Source organism: Styela clava, chromosome 6 (assembly GCF_964204865.1).
Source record: "Styela clava chromosome 6, kaStyClav1.hap1.2, whole genome shotgun sequence".
Taxonomy (NCBI): Eukaryota; Metazoa; Chordata; class Ascidiacea; order Stolidobranchia; family Styelidae; genus Styela; species Styela clava.
The window spans coordinates 4,149,060-4,172,956 of record NC_135255.1 but is presented as its reverse complement, the minus strand read 5'-3'; the positions used below and the strand labels follow the sequence as shown (position 1 = coordinate 4,172,956).

The following is a 23,897-nucleotide window of genomic DNA, read 5'->3' as shown; positions in this document are numbered from 1 at the left end:
TCACTTTCTTGTCCGGGGTTGGCTTTTGCATTCCATTAAAACATAATACAATCCAACACGTTTAGTTTTTTGGGGTGGAGGCCAAGAAATTCGTTGTGTTTGGTGTTGTATTAGGTTTTCTTTCGGCACAATTCAAAATATATTCTGGAATTTTTTTTTTATTCTAGAAAAAGGTTCACAGGGTATTCAAAAGAGTAAATTATTTGCTTTCGGTCTAAATTGGACATTTTACTTGTTAAATATATAAATGTGGATTTTGTTGAACATTAATTTCAAAATTAATGAATTAATAAGTTCCACAGTTCGTTAGATGGTGATGCTGACTCGTTGCCAATTTTAAAGGCATATTTTGTTGAATTTATTCGAAGTCCCCATTGTGTACTAGGCTGTGTTCGAGTGCACCCCACCAACGCGGTGGAACTGAAGAGAGATTTTTAGCCAGCACTTTTTTCCTGTTATCCAAGATGAGCTGTTGTGGGGTATTATAACATCATAGATTAGTGTCTATTGTACATTTATCAAGAACTGCGCGCTGCGGCAGTTTTATATTTTTCACCAAGCGTTAATTTGATTATTTTGTGGACAGTTTATTGCCAATAGCCAAAGAATAGTTCTCCCAAAAGAGATTTTCAGCCAGCACATTTTTCGTGTTATCAACGATCGGCTGTTGTGGGGTATTATGACATCATAGATTGGGACCTATTATATAGCAATCGTGTACTACGAAAACTGGTAGTTTTATGTCTTTTTGTGCGCAATCAACATGTAAGTAAAGCTTAATCCTGTATGCTAATACCTTATCGATCACTAGCCGCTTTGGAGTTTCATACGTTTTCTTAATGCGCTAATTATATGAACGACCCGTTATGTGCATGTAATTCGTAGATGCAACCGCATATACATAAGTTGTATATTCTTATGAAATGATCTGGCAGTATTTGTACATCAACTCAATGGTTGTATTTGTATATTGAGTTGGCAATATATGCATATGACTTGGCAGTATTTGTACATCACCTTAATGGCTGTATTTGTATATTGAGTTGTCTATATATGCATATGACTTGACAGTATATGTATATTTGGTTGGCTGAATATGAGTTGGCGGTATATGCATATTCTTAGCAGTATATGTGTGGCACGTTACCAACCCTATCGTATTACGCTCGAGTATTGTAAAATAAGTCCTCGAAATTTAAACTGGTTTATTTCACCATAAAAGGCGTTACCTTCAATACACTGCAAAAACTAAATCCACACCCAACCAAAAAGCAACAAAATCAGCAATATGTGGATCGCATTTCCTCCAAGGTCTGATGGTACATAGCCTACGTGACGCCAATCGTGCAGTATTGGCGTTGTGTCCAGTCCCGAACCAAATCACACCTGCATTTCAAATCCGAATCCCAAAGGCAAAAACAGCTACAGCAAAAAATAGTCATCATTAAAATCGTCATCTAACAGACTGCCCCATCCTCACCCTTCAAAACTTTTCAACTGAATTTGTTTACAGCATTGATATAATATATATATATACTTCAATATATATATATATATATATCCCTACTAACATTATAGAGCAAATGCAATCTTCTATTACATTATAATCACATTTGTTTTGCGTATTTTGTGATGTGACAGTGAAATCCATTCCAGTATTTTACGGATGGCTAAGAAGTGTGAATGAAAAGTGGAATTATGTGCTCTGAGGGATGTCAGCCGCCACTTAACAAAAAATATCAAAATCAATAATGAGAATATGCATTATTCATGTTACTTAACCGTCAATAATATTCGGACATCAGATAGCAAAATATCTCTCGATTAAACAAATATCCGGAAACAGTTATAAATTTCCGGCACGGTGACGAGTCAGACATTTCAACCTGTGATGATGAAGATATACTCACGGTATGGTGAGTTACAACCATGTAACGGCGTCCTATTTTTATTATTTTCTTTGTTACTGCTGCAGAAGCTTATAATATTCATTTTATCGTAATAAACAGACTTCAAGTGAGGAAGGTGAGTACATGTTTAACATGGCAATTACAAAAAATGAAAAATAAAGGGGTCTATAATAAGATGCGGTACCATGTGCTTAAATTTGGGATTTCATTAAGATGTAGTTTCTAAAATTAGCTTTGCAGTCATTAACCACTAAAACTAAAGTTACTTATTGTTAGATGGGGATATCCAAACTAGGCATACAATTACCAAGTGGAATGACGACAGTTTCTATTAGTTCATCACAGTGGACAGTACAGGATTGTTGTATAAGCTCCAGCCTACCTTGCCTAATGGTAAATCTGAAACTGATTGGCATATATATACTGTATTTTCATGTGACGAACTTCTTTCGGTTAATTAAAGTTTCACCCAGCAAGCAACAGGAGTTCCCTCGTATTCAGTTAGGCCAATGCTTAACCTAGAAGTCACGAATAAATAACAAAATCACCAGCCTTTTAATTGTTGTATTGTAAACGAGTAGACGACACACAGGAAAATTGAATATTACGAAAAACGAAGTTAATTATATGATCGACAAAGTTGATTATAACACACAATATCTCACGAAGTTTCGCGTTACATAAATGATAATTTTGCTAGAGCTAGACCTATTAGTACGAATGTGTGATTACCTTATTTACGATGACCTGTTACATAACTGATTTTTGGAATTAAAAGAAGTTTTTGACTACTCTGGTATTTCACAATCATTACCTTTATTTAATTGTTCCAAAAATGTTGTCCAAATAACCAACAGTTTCTACATCGTAACAATTAGTAGATACGAAATGTATATATGGATCGTTTGAAAAAATCGTTATTGTTGCTGTGGAGAGTCTTTTCCATCAATTTCAAATTTTCAGTACTTCAGTACAAGAAGAAGCCATTACTTTTATTTTTTATTTACTTTTTCAGAAATCTTATAAAATTCTAGAATTCAGAGTCAGTTTTTGCCACTTTATTTTGTTTCTCAACCGTGTAATATATTATTCAGTCAAGGTACGTTGCTATCGAGTCTCACTGTGAACTGATATAAGTTAGGCATTTCATGCTTTCATCAACCACAGAATTGGGTTCCGTTTAGTATTTGAGAACTGTGTGTAAGGTAAGAATGAGTAGCTGTGAATATTAAATTAGTAACGACGAAGGCGAGATGCTATTGATTAAATAATGATTGAATTTGAATATAATGCTGAAGATCTAACAACACTGGAGATCAGAAAAACATTCATTATAAAAATTGCAACTCGAACGGCTGGGCAGTACAAATTGGTTAGTTTACCAAGTGAATGATAATACCAGGTAAACGTGGAATTCCTGTAATGGTTCGGTGTATTGACGAAGTAGCCTTACAAAATTGTATTCATTTACCATTTTTATGCAACAAGACGGTATGGGATGCTGATCATTACTTATGTCTGTCGATATCATCCTGAACTCGCGTATGCCAATTTTCTCAATTCAATTTGTATATATACTATATCTTTTCCAGCTCACATTTCTATTAGGCGGGGGCGTAGCCATGTTGGGGGCGGAGCAATTTCTCGTAGCTTGAAACGCTTTCTGATACCTCAAGACTCTTGAAAACCCACGTTTTTCGTCGTCAGTCCAGCAGCTGTCATCAACTGTTACACCTCGAACTGGTCATTTGTGGAATGATGCTGGAGTATGAATAAAAAGTAGATAAAAATCCCAATGTGTAATTTTCCGGACAAGAGAGGCGTTTGGATGCTATCTCGCCGGGATTCGAAACTCCACCACTGCATCCGAAACTTTTCAGTTCATACGAAAAATAAAGTTGGTTCTTGTATATTGGTGGATACTCATACAGAGCCCTGTTTGAAAATGAAATGCCTGGAATGACAAAATATTTATAATACAAGGCATCCAACAATGGAGATTCACGAGGAACGTAGTTACAGAATCAAAAAGGCAGACAAAACCCACATAAAGTATATAAAAAGTTCTATATGATTTCAGACAAAAGAAATAGCTAACTTACAAATATGTCGAAACCTCAGTTTGCTACGTTACAGTCATTTATAATATTTCAACGATATTTTTGAAGATATTAGTCCCTTCGCAAACGTACCACAGCGTTTGCCTAATATAACGCCCAGTAGAACTAGCATATTATATTGAAAAAGTGATGAACACAGAACGCTAAAAATGCCTTCGGCCTCATGCTAAATCACGGCGATGAGTCTCAGTTTTACGTCATCAAAGCGACCATACTAATTATAATTATCGGACGATTTCTGCAGTGTTGACTTCTAAAAATTCGAGTTTCGCTAACGAAGTCCACTGAATGTAAGCGGTAAAAGCCAAAATTCCTAAAAAATTATATATTATTAAAATGCGGTTGTGTCGTAATCTTCGACGATTTCGTGGTAAAGTGGATGAAAGCGCCCGTGTCTCTTCGACAAAAGAGAGGAATGCACATTGATTCATAACATGTTTGATTGAAGCGTTATGAATCGTAGTTTGCAAGTTATTATTGTCTTGAAATAACGAAGACGAAATGAGAGCTGCATGAAACTGGCGCAAGAGCGAGCCGCGGGTTGGCCACCCATGCATTATTAAAGCGTACAATGCACATTGTTAAACAATATATGTATTATGTTCTAGGCAAGTTTTATTTCCATTTTATACATTCATTTTAGGATATAATAGGTTACCATGGCGTCAACCAGTGATACCTGCGTTCGTACTAAGAAGCATATCTTTGCGGATCATTTTCACGCCAGTCAAAAAATGCAAATTTATATATCAACGTGTTTCCGCATAAAATAAAAACAATTCCCACTTTACACGAATACTTTAAAGATAGATTGGATATTTTATCTAACATTTTCAAATATTTAGAAACAGACCAAAATATACTAATTACAAAATTCTTCAAATCGGGATTTAGATCGACGTTTTGCCCGTTTTTGAAACAAGCTTGAATTAGAATCAATCGCTCAACTCATATACAATTCATTATAACTCTCAATATAAAATAATGGTCTCTGAGGACAAATTTATGGCAGCACAAACGTATATAAGCGTTGATTTCTTGTATTTCGTGGGAGAGTATCGTCCGAATCAATGTCGTGATCGCCTTGCGTGTAACTAGTAGCTATACTATACCAACAATGAATATATATAATATTAGCTATAAATTTGTGATACGGCAGCTGATAGCACCTTCTGATTGGAGTCAAGATTTTCAACGGTTTAGACTTCAACAACGATAACTGAACAGCATCAACAAGAAAGATGATAAATCAATGAAGAATATCAAAAGAAGATAGAACAAGGGTACGAATACCAGACAATCAACGACATGAACTTTTTTGAAATTTAAGATATAAGATGAAAAATCTATTTTAAATCAGTCAAATTGATGATATAAGAATATCGAACTGTTTATAAATGAAACGAAAGAAGCGCGCGCTTTTACCAACGAAGCATAAATGTATGACCCAGAAAGTCGATAAATGTAAAATTATTATTCATCTGTTTGTTTTATTTAGTTACGCACAGATTTTTATATTTTCTGCTGGGTATTCTTCGTACTACCTCTGTTACTAAGGTATAGTTCTTCTTTCCTTCTTTGTCGATATTAATTCGACTCTTAGTTTTTAAGAATTGCTTATAATAAGACTTTGAATGTTTACTCGAATCGCAAATTGCAACTAATCTTTATGGTAAATTAATTATGCGACAAAGGTGAATATTAAGTTTCAAATTTTGTTCGGTTCATAATAATTGAAAATGGAAGGAGACAAACTATTTCGTTTAGATAGATTTTATTAATTAACATTGAAATACCTTAAAAAAAGATTCAAATGAGACACTCGTTCAAACATTTATATTTTATAGTATGTATCGTCATCAGCCAGCGCGATTCATGAATGAGCTCATCAATATAGTCGTTGAACACGAGTTCGCGATAAATATTTTGTACTAAACAAATGCTATTTTTTACTTTTTGAATCCCAAAGATGGCATTCTCAACCCATCGCAACAAGCGAACTTATAAAGCGCTTTTTTATACTTATACCCGACGAGGGAGATTCAAAATAGGCCAACACACATTCTCAACAACATAGGTAACATGACCGATGAGTAAGGTTCAGTGTGACGAAGTATATTGCATTGAAAGATCAGTTTTAGCCGTCGAAATCAAATTTCAAAATAACAAAACGCCGATTTTTTACTAAATATACTCTTATCCTAATGCTTCCCATTCTTTATATCATTTCGTCCCATATTTTCGAATTTCATTATATCTTGACATGTATATTTTTCATTTGTGGTTTGTGTCAGTTCACAATTTTCAACGTCTTTTTCCCGATCTCCGATCGTAATCGGCGTAGATATTTCAAGGATAGATTGGTTATTTACCTAATATTTTTAAATATTTAGAAAAGGACTAAGACTTTCTAATACTAAAATTCCTCAAATGGGAATTTAGATCGATGAAAAGCCTGTTTTTTATTTGGAAGAATATGTCAACCAAAAATATTTACATCGATGAAGCAAAACGTATGTTATTTAGCAAACAAGTCCATGATAATGAAATATCTAACTCACCAAATGAGAATGGTTTTTGCGAATTTTTGAGGTTCGAAAATTGTCATTTTGTAGAACTTGAAATGTTTGGTTGGATAATCGTATTATTACAAACTTTTTCGTTCATGAGAGTCAAAATTTGAATTAACCTATAAAAAAACGATTATCATAAGATTATTGCAATTAAAAATTGTGGTGACATATCTGCATGCTTTCTTCATTTACAGACAAGGAAGATAGATACCTACAGAATCTCGGATGGAGAGAGTGCATTCGTAATCAAGCGTAGCAAGCCAACCATGACAAAACTGAGGTTAAGTACACTCGATCAATGGTTTAACTTTACTAACGGCTTATTCTCGGATGGGAAATGATACAAGCCGAAGTTGATTAACTTGCGAAATAACGTGGAAGGCCAGCTATTGTGAAAAAGTGATTTGCGGGGACAGCTGGGTACTAACATCAGACTTATATGGTGACAGCACATTTGAACCTACGTACATTTGAACCCGTACATCTGAACCCGTAATTTGAACCCAGGACAATTGCACCTGTATACTATTGCACCTATGGACATTTGCACCTACGGACATTTGAACCCATACATTTCCACCCATGGATTTTAGCACCCGCATATAGATTGAACCCGCGGACATTTGAACCCGTGTACGTTTGCACCCGCGTACATTTGAACCCATGTACATTTGCACCCGCGGACATTTGAACCCGTGGACGTTTGCACCCGCGTACATTTGAACCCATGTACATTTGCACCCGCGGACATTTGAACCCATGTACATTTGAACCCACGAACATTTGCACCCGCGGACATTTGAACCCATATACAATTGCACCCACGGACATTTGAACCCACGTACATTTGAACCCGCGTACATTTGAACCTACATACATTTACACCCGCGTACAATTGTACCCACAGACATTTGCACCCATGAACATCTACACCCATGGGCATTTGCATTTACGGATATATGCGTCTTTACATATACACCCTTATCCTTCCATGCTATATACTATAGTATATAGGATTGGAAGGTACACTTAGGATTTTTTGTCCAAATGCATACGTTGCGAAAACACCATGGAATTCTCGGTTATATACTCGAAGGCTTTATTACAACTATTTTCTATATATTTAAATTATATTATATATTTATATTATACTCCGTCTGTCATTGACATCGCAATTGTCGATATCATAAGACTCAATGGACAAAATGTTCCGCTGTAGAATGCGAGCCAAAATTGGGGAGTATGATTTGTGCTTTGAACGGTCGACGACTCTTGAAGAGCGCGAGCAAGGATTTTAATTGATGTGTTAGTTCGATCCCGCGCAAAGTTTTTCCTCGCATCAATGCCCTTTTCCCCTCGCAGACAATTCCAAACTGTTTCTTTAGGACGTTGCAGCTGCGAAGATGACAAGTCCCTTTGCGAAAATAAGTTGGAAACATGGCGCCTACATTTTCCAAGACCACAAGAGGAAACGACTTACTGATTTACAAAGGCCACGAATATTGTAAGCGAAATGATCGGGTTTCAGATGCTACTCATTGGCGCTGCCGTCAGTTTAGGAAATTTCGATGTAAATCGACTGTTGTTACAATCGGTGAAAATGTAATAAAAGAACTAGGATATCACAGTCATTCTGGCGACAGCATTAAGACTGAAGTTGGGATCATCCGTGCAACATTAAAAGAAGCAGCATCAACACCATCAAATACATCGACAAGATATATTTTAGGTGAAGTATTGAATAATAGATCAACAGATGTAGTAATGCGCTTGCCAGGCAAGTCGACTCTGGAGGCCAATATACGCAGAGTAAGGCGACAGAAAAATTGTTCACGTACGAATCCTACAAGTGCAAGCTTTGATATTCCGAGCGAATATTTAGATATCATTTTGCATGACACTGGCTCGGAGGATCGTCATCGGATAATGGCCATTGGAGATCGATCACTACTTGCACATCTAGATAGTGACCCATATCTTGGCGACGGTACATTTGATGTGGTGCCCGATATTTTCTTCCAGTTGTATACAATTCACTGTAAAGTGGGCGCATCCTATCCACCATGCGTATATTTCCTATTACGAGACAAGCGACAAGAAACATACGTTCAGAAGTTGGAAGCGTTGAAAATCATTTTCCCAAATGCTAACCCCACCAAAATCATTGTTGATTTTGAAATAGCAGCTATCAATGCATTCCATGCACATTTTCCTCTGGCCGATTTTAAAGAATGTTATTTTCACCTGTCACAAGCTATTTCGAAAAGTTGGTTCTATCGGATTAAAAGAGAAGTTTGAATGTTTACCTTCTTTCAATCTGAAAATTAGAAGTTTGGCAGCTCTGGCTTTTGTTCCCATTAACGAGGTTGCCGAAGTCTTCCCCTTGCTTTGCGACACCTTTGAAGATTTGCCCGAATGCAATCAACTTTTGCAATATTTTGAATCTACCTACATTCGTGGACCTCAAGTGGGTTCACGTCCAAGAGAAACAAGATTTCCCCCTCGATTGTGGAACTATGCCAAAGAGATTGAAATGGTGCCTTCGGCCCCAAGAACAACAAACGCTGTAGAAGGATTTCACAACGCCTTACAAGGAATGTTCCGATGCAAACATCCGAGTATATATATGGGGTTTGCTGAATGGCCTACGAAAAGACATTGCGGTCCACAAACTGACTGCGGCAAATGCTCATGTAGGAGTTACGGCCCACCAAAGATCAAAGTATGTACAACTTGCCGTTAGGTTGACAGTTAAGTTTTTTCATATGGAACTGAAACCGACAAGCTGAGGTATCTCCACTCAATAGCTCAAATGCAGTCTATTTGATTTTGATCGTGATATCGTAAAATTTCGTTTATCGTCATTACTTTGATTTGTTGTTTAACTATTGTATCATAATTGATAAATTCCTATTTTGTAAAACGTCCATAGCTACTCTATCTCAAAATTGATCGCCCATTCGACACAAATTTGTGAGTGATAACTTTATTGAGATATTAAAATAAATGTAATCCGTAACCTATGACGTCGTTTGTAAATTGCAATATCATATTTAACAGACCCTATATGCTGAATATGTTCGATTCACTCTAAATAGTGTAAACAGCAAAAAACATTTTTGGCCACGATAATGATTTTAAAACTTCTTCACTTTCGAATATTCAACATATTTACATGACTTACGATTTCTATGTATAGTTTTGTTCTGACATTCTAATGAAACAATACTTCAATAAAACTGGCATTTGGCTATGAACATGTTGTTACAAAAATGGCATAGTTTCATTATCTTAATTTCATATTTTCTTAGAAACGAAGAATCTGTGAGTTTATTTATTTATATACAGACAATAGTATTCAATTTATAGATTGATTTTAGGGAAAATGTCAAAACCTGATTTGAGACAACACTCATTTTCAACAGTAAAGCGTGGTCGTGTATGCATACATATAACAATTTTGTAAACATGCTAGCAAGAAAACATGAAGTGGCCACAGAGCTCCCAAATCTCATGCTGGGCGGGATATCATAGTAGGCGTTTTCGGTGCAATAATTTCAGAACAAATTTATAGGAGTTGACCACTAAAAATATTACTGTAAAGCTAGTTTTAGTAAGACCCTCATTTAAGACTTCATTGGTCTGTGAGATATTTGTTCCGTATTAGCCCTGGTTTCAGGTATTTCAACGAAATACCGCTTTCTAGGTCATCGTCTGTTTTGGAGATCGCGGCTAACGAATGAAATAAGGTTTTACAAATGTCAATGTAAAAAAACAGCAAAAGAAAAAAGACTTTGGCAGAACAATGTTGTTTAAATCGTTAAGAGACGTTTATCCCTCGGACTACAATGACACTCAAAAATGCTTGCTTCGTAGAAGCGGATAAATGCATATACACCAAAACTAACTACAAGTGAAACAGTGTTGAAATTTAGAATATTGCGCCTGTAACATGAAAATTATTTGCGACTGGAAATTGCCGTTGGGGCAAACATTTTTTGTGAAAATGTACGTGGGTTCAAATGTACGCGGGTTCAAATTAAGCGAGTTCAAATATAATATACGTTGGTTCAAATATACGCGGGTTCAAATGTCCGTGGGTTCAAATGTACGCGGGTTCAAATATACGTGGGTTCAAATGTCTGTGGGTGGAAATATACATGGGTTCAAATGTCCGCGGGTGCAAATGTTCGTGGGTTCAAATGTCCGCGGGTGCAAATGTACATGGGTTCAAATGTACGCGGGTGCAAACGTACACGGGTTCAAATGTCCGCGGGTGCAAATGTACATGGGTTCAAATGTACGCGGGTGCAAACGTACACGGGTTCAAATGTCCGCGGGTTCAATCTATATGCGGGTGCTAAAATCCATGGGTGGAAATGTATGGGTTCAAATGTCCGTAGGTGCAAATGTCCATAGGTGCAATAGTATACAGGTGCAATTGTCCTGGGTTCAAATTACGGGTTCAGATGTACGGGTTCAAATGTACGCGGGTTCAAAGATAATGGAACCGACTTATATATATAACGTAGTTTGATGTGTTAATTTTATTAGTTTTTATGCTGCTTGTGCTGACAGTCAGTCAGATCCCTATTTTAGTTTAAATTAAAAATGTCGGGTTGACAGTGGCAAAAATAAAACAAGCAAAATTAGGTATTTGTATAGAAGGATGGGAAAAGTGCGAAGAGGTATTGAAGATAAGCCATGGATCACGAACCAAGTTTGAAAACCACTGGTATACAATTTTTTTTATTAATGTTTCAGTCTATTTAGGTTCTTTAATAAAACTGTCATATCAATGCCAATTAATTGACTACACACAGCGCTTTCTGATACCGCCTCCATTCTCGTGATCGATTCATTATTGCTGTGAAAATGATCTCTCACACGAACAGTAAAGTTACTATTGTCGAAATACTATTTTTCTTCCGGCAAAACGGTATTTACAAAACATACCTTGACGAAACATCGTGTTCTTACCTGCGCGTGTTTTATAAATAACAACTAACATAATACCATTGAACTCAATAAAGCACAGTCTTTATAAGTTATGGCTGGAATTAATCTATTTTTCAGCTTCCTAACGAAAGGTGAAAGTCTGAGAAATAAAAGCTTAAATACGCTCGAATACGAAGTGATTATGAAGGTTGTTCAACTTGTTTCAGCATACCGTTTGATGTTGATAGACTCTCGTATAATAGATCAGTCAAGTGATTAGGAGTCCTGTCAAGTGGATCAGGCGTCTGATTTGTAACAATATTTCATTGGTGAAGTTTACTTTGAGTGTCCTCTTAGCGGTTTTTTGTCTTTGCACCCACGTACATTTGCACCAATAAATCACACCCAGGACATTTGCCATGTATACTTTTGTACGCTCGGACATTTGCACCCACGGACATTTGCACACACGTGTATTTGCACCCGCGGACAATTGCACCCGCGTACATTTGCATTCAAATACATTTGAATCCACGTACATTGCACCTACGCGTGTTTGCACCCGCGGACATTTGCACCCACGGATTATGTCGTGTAATAAGCGAAATATTAATTAAATGTATATATATATATATATATATTATGTTTTTGGTTTTTTTGTTGCGGAAGATCGATAAGTCGACGGTCTCCGATCGCTATCTCGTTTATCTATTATTACTACTCGACGCGCGGCTTTCTTGTCTTGTGTTATTGATTAAACGCTGATGGATGAATTCATTGACACCATATATATAATATATACCTATACTTAGTGAATTGAAGTTTGTCAGAAACACAGGTATTCGCGAGCTAACATGTCTGTGCCCCCCTTCATTCAGGTTCAAATATCCACGGGAAAAGATGTTCATGGGGCAAATGCATATGCATGAAAATGTCATGGGTACAAATGTACCTAGGTGCAAATGTGTTGTCATTACTTTGTCAACTACTAACAACCTATCTCTAACAAGTAAGTTTAAAATTTTCAGCAAGAAAGTTTAGTAAACAAACTATAATTGGTATTTTAGAATTTAGCCTTTATAGGTTAATTGCCACATTGAACAAAGTGCAAATCGTACACAAAGTATACGAGCATGAATATTTATACGAATACTCCCTGATACATTCTATTACAGCCAGCGTTCCTCGAATTCCACTTAGAACGACCAATGTAATTAGTGTAATTTTCTCAAGGATTCAGATTTATGAATACCAGAGCCAGATTAAACCTTTTCAATATAATCTTTAGTAGAGAGTTAGACCTGCATTTCGTTTAGGTCAGGGTGGTCCAAACTTAGGCCCGCGGGCCACAAGTGGTCCGCCGACTCATTATCTGTGGCCCGCGTCGCAATATTCGGGGAAACAAAAAATCAAATTTGGTGTTGTTTCGTCATAAAAAGAACCAGAAAAATATTTTTCCATATTGCTACATTACTAATGTTACTAAATTGACTTGTGTTATGGCTAGATGAGACTACTAGCGCAGTTGTATAGTTTGCTTGGCCAGTCTAAATTGTAGACTGGCTTCCTTTTCTTGTCGGGAATATATGCTAACAAAATAGGCTTCATAAAACACTAAATATCGAATGAGGAACCTATTAGCCTAGTTTGGTTATGTCTGATAACTAAATATTAATGTAATGGCCGATCAATATAATTTCTGCCGGGTGTTTTTTTGCAACCTGTCTAAACAGTATTACAAAAAATGCTGCCTATATGTCAAAAAATTTAGTAATTACCCTTCTGTACCTCACATTTGGTAATCAATCAATCTGCAGTTATTTGTAGGTTATTTTGTAAACATGAGTTTAAAAAGAAAGCTGACTAATTCAAACAAATTTTTGACTAGATATGGGCGGGGAAATACCACAATGCTTGCTTTAATATGTCTGCAAGTTGTGTCGGTGGCAATCTAAACATTTTCGCTTTATTACCCTTTCTCCCTTATGAAGAGTTTGAAGTCCTACGCTAGATATAGTATAGTAAGATTTTTGCACGTTTCAGAGAGTTTTTTGGTGTGGTTTGCGTTTCTTAGTTTGATGAATATTGATCAATGTGTTTAAACAATAAAAGTGTTCGTTTTCTATTACACTGTTTACATATTCTTGGCAATACAAAAATAATAGTGTGGCCCGCGATGCCGACAACCTTGGACCACCCTGGTTTAGGTCATTGACTTATTTATTTATCCCGGTAGCCGATTAACGACGTGAATTATATATTTTAACGTATTATGCGATCTTCAGAAAGCACCTGTAGCAGTACTAGATTTACCCACTTCGGATTATTTTAAAGTAAATTACTGAAAGTTTGTCGTTACCGCGTGTAAATTCTCCATGCCTGACAATTGTTTTAAATCAAGTTTTTCTACCTATTTTGCCTTCCTATGTTTCTTTGGTAATAAATAGACTTAAAGCAAGAAAATGGATGTAAAAACTTGCCCAATCGTACTTGTTGAAAATACCCTTCAAAGCGTCACAGGTATCGATGACTTTGCCCGTAGACGCCCTCTAGAGCTGTAGCACAACGTGCAACAAACGTGGTTGATAAACGCAGTCGACTGCGTGCTGCGGAAACGCACTGTTTGGCCTTAGTTTCGGCGATGCAGGGGCTTTTTCGAAAGAAAATACGAAAGATAGAGAAAAAATTGATTTAGAACAAGCCCTCGGGATGCTTTTTACAATTGATAAAAACAAAACCAAAACCAATGGGAGGTTTAGCAAGACGCAAAAGACAGATTTATTTTATATAAGAATTTGAAATATAAATTGCAAAATGAACAAACATATTTCGCAATGTTTAAATTAATAACTGAAATTATTGTTTAATTAAAAGCGATGTCGTAGGAGATTTTTCAGCGTGGTAATACGCACACAGAGGCTAAAAGCTTGCGTTGTGATTGGGACTATCGCCGACACAACAGACATTGTATTTAGAAATAGTCATTGTGAATGAGAATGTATGATTAAATTGAAAAACGAGTGTAAAAATATATCAAAACGATTGGCTTCGGCAATGGAATGAAATTATATATATAGTTTTGGAGTATCAACTTACATGCATCCTGCTGGAACTGTCAGAAATGACTGTTGTTGCAAGGACGACACAAACCTCCATCGATAATTCAGTTGGCCAATGCAAGAGCTACACTTCCGCAAATAAAAGCAGTAGAGTTTGATTGCAGAGAAGCCAATTGCGTTTTATTTATTCATTCGGCCTACATCATGAGTTCATGTGATTAAAAGTTAGGACAGCTTATCTGATAAAGTGGAATCTATCATGCTCAGCAGTTAGTTTATTTTAAATGAAAAGGCTTTAGTTCTAAAATATTGGAACATATTATGGAAAACATAAATTTTGTGCGAAACGTCCTAGATTACTTAAACCTTTGGGTACAATCACGCACAAACATAAGTTAAAGTGTAGAATTTTCTTCATTTTTGTAGAAATACTTCAGAAATCTATGGTTTCTGTTTTTTGTCACCCCATATATATACATAATTTATGAAATAGTGAACGTTTGCTCATAGAGTTTAGACGAATTAGTCCCGTAATGATTGTAATTTCTCCTGTTGTTGATAAGCTCCGATGTTATTGACAGTATTATTATTTGCTCTTATATCTACGACAGGGCTGTAAACTCAATCTACAAGCGAACGAACGAATGTGTTTTAATCAGTTGGGTAGCAGAGGTCATGAAGATGTCAGAAAAGCACGTGAATATACGGAAAAATTCTGTTGCATTTTATATATATGCATTGGGATATTTCCTTCGAATTGGACCATTTGTGTCAGTTGTCGGGTTGCAAAGTAGTATTAACATTGAAAAAAGCATCGGTAAGTAGACACTGAATGAATATCTTTAGTCGTTTTGTTATGATTTCAAATTTTTTTTAATAACTTCCACCAATCGGAAAATATATATACACTTGAAATAGTAACAAGAAAATTTCGTGTTTAATATAAATCAGAATTTTCAGTTTCAAATTCTTTTGATTTCTTCAGTTGAATACATTCAACACCGGTATAAACCAATCTAGAAGTATATTTTAATTATTATATATACATGTCCTGTTTAAGAGAGCAAAATGATTAGTCAAAGTGAAATTTATTGCTTTATTCTTGTTATGGGAAGAGTTTTTGTGATAACGATTTCATTATGAGTCACATTTCATTATGAGTTACAGACCTTGTCCTCCACAAGGTCTGTAACTAAATATCGCTATATCCTATCGCTTTCCTCGTTTCTTCATGTACAGGCTGTGTGTACAGTTATTGTTTAACATGATATTAGGTACATTATATCATTATACTATGAATTAAGTATGTTCATATAGTTGCATTCCTTCGCAACCTAAACAAAGACGCAATAAATCACGTAGCATAGCAGTACTGTTAACAGAATAGTCCCCTTTTCTCAGTAGAACCCATCATTGGTAACTCAGAATATTAGGAGTCAGGTTGGGCGAAACCTTGTGAAAACTTTATGAAATGTGAATTGTAATTTCAATCCAAGACGTTGCTTGCATAAGTACCACAAGTACAGATCTCGCTGTGAAAGTGATTTAAAACTCTTTTATTTTGGTATCTCCCCTACGTTTCAAATCCAATATATATATATGGTATCAATGATTCTCGAAAGTCATGAAATAACAGAGGTAGCAAAACTTTGCAGCGCAGTAAAAAATATGAAAATTATGAAAAAGCAATCGATCTCATGCTGGCCGCCTGACTATGGATGTATCATATTCGGGGAGCTATAATATATATACCGAGCCGAACGGTTCTTGCTCTAAAATAGTACATATCATTGCTTTTCACGTTTAATAGGCTCCTTTTATGGGACATTGTTCCAAGCGAAGGTATGAAAACAAATGAAAAAGGTAAGCTGCGTCAGCTGCGCTAGCTTCTAAAAGGTTCCTACAGATTTATCTATTATATATTTAAAAGCAGTTATTTGAAAATAAGCAATTGTCGTCCCAACAATAACAACGTTAACACCTCAAACAGAAAATATGTAACAAAAACGACCAATGGGTTCACAACGCAGTCAAAGTATTTTATACAAAACATTCGTAACGTATGAATCATACAAGTTTAGAAATATGTAAATTTTTCAGGTACTATCACCCTTGGCGTAGGCTACGTTGTATCGGTATTAACAGCTTTGTTCGTGACACCTGTCGTTATACGAAGGTACGTGTTTTCTATATAACTATACAAAATTTGACAGCAATCAGATAATTCAGAAATACCACCATAAGTAACTAATATAAACATTTACCATTTACCCATAAATGTTTGCAAGTTTTAAAGGGTATGGGAACGAGGGAATGTTTTTGAATAGTAATGGTTGGCTCATCGGGTTGGGCTATGTGAGTAGGATGTTAGGCATCTGGATTCAAAAATCAATTTCAGATTTTGAAACTTATGAATTATATATAATTGGGCATTGTGTTACCTAGATTGCTTATTTTTTGAAAATATATATCAATCATTCATTCCAGATTTGGATGTAAATGGGCGATCGTGGCCGGTGAAGTCGCTAATCTGTTGTACATTGCCGCGAATTTTTATCCCGGTAGGTAATTTTAAAATTTGACATATTACGTTATGATCGAAATGCTGTTAACTTTGTCGAGTTATGGAGGCATTTTTGGATGCCTATACAATCCGAAAAAGTTCGTTAATCAAAAACCAATAAAGTTGAATTAGTACATATATATTCGAGGTTCTTGTAACATTTTACGTTATTTTGTTTTATCTAGTCAAATTTATCATGATACTTGCCGGCGCTGTCGTTGGATTGGGCGAAGGATTAATATGGACTACATTACCTATATTCAGCACATACTTCGGAATAGAGCATGGTCATCATGGAGGGAAACACCGTGCTGAATATATTAAAAAATACACTGGAATATTTTTTGGATTCCATTACGCTGGACTAGTGAGTGAATTTTTATTTTAAATGCAATTCAAGCCAGAATTTCGAACACATATTTCAACTTTCATAAAACTATTGAAAAACAAAACAACAATGCTATAATATATGAACACCGGTAGCTGAGCACCAAGTTTACAAAAAAGGGGGTTTGATTTAGTTGCATGGACGGTAAGAAGTATTCTGGGGAGGGTGACCGTACAGTTGAACCCATGTGTATATCCGCGGGTTCAATCTATATGCGGGTGCTAAAACCTGTGGGTTAGGGTCAGTATGAGTTCAAATATCCGTAAAACAAAAAAAATTCCATAGCTGCAATAGTATGCAGATGTATAACTTTCATAAAACTATTGAAAAACAAAACAACAATGCTGTAATATATGAACACCGGTAGCTGAGCACCTAGTTTGCAAAAAAGACCCGCGGAAGAGGAATGAAGTTTTTCCATCTTTCATAAAACGCCACCCCACGAATTAAAATTAAACACCAAAATTTGGGCTGCAATATCGAACCGCACGACGATCAAACAAAATTAAAAAAAGTAATAGCATTTATTAGTGAAAATTTGAAATCGATCGGTACATTAGAAGAAAAGCGCTTATTACACAACAATAACAACCCCAATCACTCCAAGTAGACAAACAACAACAACGAGAATATCGGTTGGAAACCGAAGACTTATCGATCGATAGTTAGGGGATCCCCCAAAACAGAAACTGCAGTTTCGATTCATCCGCTCTTGTAACTTGCGCACTGCGCATCGCACACACACACTCGGCGGGTTTCTTGCGCATCGCACACACACACTCGGCGGGTTTCAAAATTCTCTCGCTTTACAAAAATCTAGATCACTATATCAATAATTGATTGATAACTCGCTAATTATACGACATAATTCGCCCAAAATCAATAGGCTTCTGGTCCGAGATAAGATGAATGCACATGCAAAATCTGGAGCAGATTCAATCTCGCTTTCGTGAGATATCGCGTGCATCTAACAGACAGACACACAGACAGACATACATACAGACAAATACCTATCAATATACTTACCGATCTTAAGATCGATAAGTAACAATTACGATTTAGCAAAACGATCCATAGGACTTCGTATCCAATGTCTGTTTTAATGGTATATATACCTTAAATAAGATGGGGATTCAATATTCTAAATTTAATAAAGTAATTCAATTTATGATAGATATCTAGTTGAAACTTGTATTTTTACAGGTATTCGGTACAGCTGTTAGTTATGGCTTTCTCTATGGTGGAAAACATGGCATGGTAATCACAAGTGATGCAATCAATGTAACCTCACAAGACAATATTTCTCAAGCTGCAATATATGACACGTCGTTTTTAAACAATTACACGCAAATTAATTCAACTGCTTCATTCACAAATATGAATATTACGTTCTCAGCTACAAGAAATATTACTGACAATAGCGTATACCAAAACTGTGGATCAGACTGCCAGCAACCCGAAGTTACAGAGATGTTTATTAATAATTACGTGCCTGCAGATAAAACATACCTGCACATATTATTGTCGTTATTTTGTGCTCTTACAATATTTGGAATATTTTTGCATATTAAATTCCTCCCTGCTGCTAGACCGCAAGTGAAGTATGAAAATTCTACTCACGAGATGGATGTTATTGTCGGAGATGGGGACGGTCATCAGGTGAATAAAAATTCGATGTTTATTTAAATCCTGATCGTCAATGATTCATTGTTAATTTACATATCGCCACGCTAATAACCGAATTGCGTAAGTCATTTTTAGCAGTTTTGAGAAAACCGTAAAAAACTTCCTAATGATATTGCTATGCCATTGAGAGTCAATAATTTGCCATAGTTCAATTTTTTGATCGAAGTCGGATTTAAGTTAATTTGTATGACGCAGTCATATGACGTCATAATGGCGCACTGTGACTTAGGCAGAAATGTGTCTATGACTTGGGGACATACGAATTTTTGCAACTTGACTATATGTACCAGTCCTGAAAACCAAACAATCTAAAAACGAATGTAATTCTTAGTATCTACGATGTCTAATCCCCAAAATTGCTAATCTGATTTAATCACATTATTTTTTTATGTTTAAAAATATATATTTCATTACTATAACACGCTCTGCACACCCATCGAAATAAGATTAAGATTAAATATAAAGAATAAAACAGCAATGTACCCTTATATAGTAGCCAACCAAGGTGAATTGGACGCAGACAGTGAATATCAGCCTTCCTATACTGTAGTATAAATTCAAATTTATAAGCGCTAAACTAGAATCTGAGATGCAAAAACTCGAAAATCCTTCGCCGAGATTATTTTGCACTTGTGACGTAACAATAGTTCGGCGTTAACAATGATAATTCATTATGACGAAACAATTGAACAAATTTGCATGTCATACGTAATCTCAATTTTTATGGCTTTTGGAATTCTTAAAATAAAATCTGAGTTAACAGACAGGTGCGCAGCATTACATAAATACCTATTTTATAAAAAACTCAAAACCGCCAAAAATGAGTTTTTTTTTATCTTCTGAGTAAGCGTTTGCGTCCATGCCTTGAGCAAATGCTTACAGAATGGGCACTATTTAAATCATAAATACGTACCAAATAGTATTTTAAAACAGAGAATAAAATTTTATGTCGAATATGTTCGAAAAATATTGTACTCCCACTGATATTTATATCGTTTTTATTTTGTAGAATTTAAATCAACCAACGTTAAAGTCAAGTCTTATAGCAATTTATCGCCACAACTTCAACAAATTGCAGTTGTTGATCGTCCCAATTGTCGTTTACAACGGATTGGTAATGGGATTTTACTTGAGTGAATTGGGTCGAGCATCCACTTCCTGTGTTCTGGGCGTTGAACAGGTAAAGCGCTATGTCCACCAGACGTCAGCTGGTTGGGTTGAAACCCGGTTCAGTGGCGTATCTAGAGTGTGGCAGCCATGGCTCGTGCCATGGGCGCCGTTTGGACAGGGGCGCAAAAACGGCGAAATATTTCAATTGTACAATGTTTCAATAAATAATTTCAAATTGGAAATAATTGAAACTCGTATTTTTACGTAAATAGTAACGTACACGTATCTCAATTCAATAACAGTCGTTAAAAATTGTTAGTTAATGATCAAGGGGGCGCATCTTCAAACTTTGCCATGGGCGCCATTTTACCTAGATACGCCACAGACCCGGTCCCATATTTTAATAAATGTGATGTCTATATATATTATATGAAATCGAAATATTTGTAATTCAGGATTAAATAATATATGAGATTTTATTGTCTTTTTCAGACAGGTTTGTCGTTGATGGCGCTGTCCATGACGAGCGCGTTTTCATCAGTTATTTCAGGGAAGTTAAATGGAATTTTTGGAAGAAACATTATAATGATTATATTGTTCGTCATTGATATCTCAAATTACATGTTCTGTTTGTGGTGGAAACCACAGGAAAACACAACAGGGTTAGTGTACCTAATCTTCGTGGTTTTTGGACTGACTGATGCTTGCTGGAAGAACAACATCATTGGTAAGTAATCTGTAGTTTTTTTTAACAATCCAAAATTACACAATGTACATACCTCGATCATGTAGTGGCACAATTATTTTTCTTGTGGCAAGCTTTATGAAGGCCAGGAAACCTTAAGATCTTAAAATCAATAGCTTTTTACGTTTTTTATTTAATTACTGATAATCTGAAAACGATTGGTCCAGAGCAACGGTGCACAACCTGCGGCCGTCGTGGAAAAATAATGCGGCCGTCCACATACAAAATCCTATAAACCAACGAAAAAAAGTTCAAAATATAGAATTTGGCGGCTACGCTTTGCAAACTTTTATAGAATAAATTCATCAAAGTATTTGACATTTTATCATACTTTTGGAGACAAGAAAATGGGAGCGACCGAACCCCCCCTGACTTTCGATTTTTTTCAAACAACATATTATGTTGATCGACAAATCCGCTTCATGTGCAATAAGTCTATACCGGATAGGATTTACATATTTATTTGAGGAGAGAGGAAATTCGATAGGATGGCTTAAGTATATGGCGAACCACGACTTGTCGTCCGTTCACCAGTCCATGTCGGGTATGAGATTAGTTAGTCAGCAGTTATTTGTTTTCAGATGCATTTCATGATGCATATATATACAAATTTGCTGGCTTGTTTCACGAGAATGAGACTATGAACACTTGATATATTGGCGGGAATTTATCAAGCAATTCAATCATCTTGTGAATAAAGACGGATAGCGACAGTCTATACGCCGAAAATTCAAGCTTCAGGCGCTTTTAGGGGTTCTGTTACCACTCGAGAAACATGAGAGTCGAGGACTAAGCAATATTTACTTTCTTGTAAAACACCAGAAAATAACTTCACTTGTCTTCACAACAGGTACGAGTATGTACACCGATTATTTCCCGGATAATCAAGAAATTTCTTTCAGTGTCTGGAATTTGTGGATGACTTTGGGAATTGCAATAAGTTTTTGTTGGAGTCCTTTACTATGCGTCAGTACCAAGATATACGCTCACTGCATTTTATTAGCATTGTCGGTGTTGCTTTGTGGTAATTATACTATTTAATGCTTAGAAAATATCAAATTGTTTGTTTCTCATAATATACTAGATAGGTATACAATAACAAGAAATTTATTTGAGTCGATTTTCAAGCGTCTCTGATTTGAATGGAACTTTACACGAGTCCACAGCAATCAACAAAGAGTGAATGGAAGCAGCATTTTAATGCGTATTGCAACTAAAAAAATGTTTTTCGTTTGGTGTACAGGATTCGCCGAATGTTTACACAGAAGAGGGAGGTAGAGAAATTGGACATATATAGCCTATCTAGAAATATTACTCCGCATAATTATCTGAAGTAAAAAGTGTATTCCGACGTGGTGGAGTTCTTGTAAAAATTGAGCATAAATACAAAACTTTTTGTCTGAACTATAAACTTCTAATTTGCCAGCTTCAAATTATGAAAACGTCCACCCACGATGGGGCATCTAAGAAATATATTTTAATCAAATGTAGAGCCCATTGGATAGATGGACTCAGAAGAACTATTCTAAAATAGATGGAATCTATGCAACTTTGAGCTGTATTATTTCAAAATGCATAAAAAGCACACTCACGTAACTTAATATACCATAGGCATTGCGCACCAATCAAAGCAGCATAATATTCCATTTCATTTGAAAAAATGAAATATATATCAAATACGGAAATATCAAATATATCTGCATCAGAAACAGTCTTTGCCATCCTGCAATAAATGTTGTATGGCAGGCCTACAATCATTATTTTACGATTCTGGCTGTTCATTTGTTATGAAAAGCATTTTTTGCTTTGCTACCCATTTAATTTACATAGTCTTTTTATAGCCAGTTACATGACCATTGGGGAATATTTCCAAGTAGCTTGTTCCTTCTTAGATGTTACAATGTTTTTATATAAATCTATCGATCATAATTGTGTAATTTTGAATGTAAGTGTACATAGTAGGGCTGGGAATTTCTCGGGAAAACACTTAAAAGTGTAATCGGCTGAAATTAACCGGTTACCCGAAGAGTGACGTTTGACGTGACAAGACATAATTTAGCTTGTTACGTCACAATAGTTATTAAGCTTGATCTTATTCTGGCATGGCTCAAAGTTATTCACAGATCCTGATATTTTCATTATCGACTGCAAGATATATGCAGCCTACTCCGGACATATGGAAGTATTTTAGTAAAACCCGATTCTGTTGTTAAATGTCTTTTAGTATTTGATGTGCGTCTTCTACTTTGAGATATCATAAAAATAAACAGAATCAACTGCAAAGAATCGGAATCGAAAATTCCCGTGCAACGGCTTCTGAAACAGGCGCGCGATTATGCCACCCGTTGAGATAGCCGACTTTTTCAGCGGATAATGATTTTTCTGTTCAATCTGTTGCGTGAAATATTTAATCCATGGCGGATGCGAGCATTTTAATTGTCTTGCAATTTTAATTTGACGTATCTAGTAACTCGCCTTTGCGTCGACTTACGGCTAAACTGCACGATTATAAAATGGATTGGATTCGGATTTTTGCGACCTTGGGATTTGGCAACTTCTTTCACCACTGGCTGCCACTTGGATTACTTTCAAGATTTCGACTTCGAAAAATTCCAAGGTCTGCGTTGAAATTCCGAAAGTACAATTCGAAATTGCGCTAGGTATTCAATCAATGACGAACACGGGCATATTCAAAACGTTTTGCTTTATAACCTAATTGTTTTCAATGTGACCTGTTGTTGCATCGACTTAAAATATATAAGCAACACTACTACAAAATGCCACAGCCATAAAAATGTGTCCGTT

At 35.8% G+C, this 23,897-nt stretch overlaps 1 protein-coding gene across 1 annotated transcript; it reads left to right on the top strand.

Moving 5' to 3' along the window:
* Positions 1 to 2,095: 2,095 nt before the first annotated feature.
* Positions 2,096 to 22,552, top strand: LOC120331624 (protein unc-93 homolog A-like). Its single transcript, XM_078113893.1, has 12 exons — positions 2,096 to 3,115; positions 3,503 to 6,543; positions 6,798 to 6,883; positions 15,212 to 15,417; positions 16,701 to 16,776; positions 17,088 to 17,161; positions 17,349 to 17,530; positions 18,755 to 19,210; positions 20,247 to 20,417; positions 20,840 to 21,074; positions 21,674 to 21,942; positions 22,336 to 22,552. Exons 2-11 carry the CDS (start codon positions 6,532 to 6,534, stop codon positions 21,742 to 21,744), a joined length of 1,569 nt encoding a protein of 522 aa, XP_077970019.1. The 5' UTR covers positions 2,096 to 3,115; positions 3,503 to 6,531; the 3' UTR covers positions 21,745 to 21,942; positions 22,336 to 22,552.
* Positions 22,553 to 23,897: the final 1,345 nt, after the last annotated feature.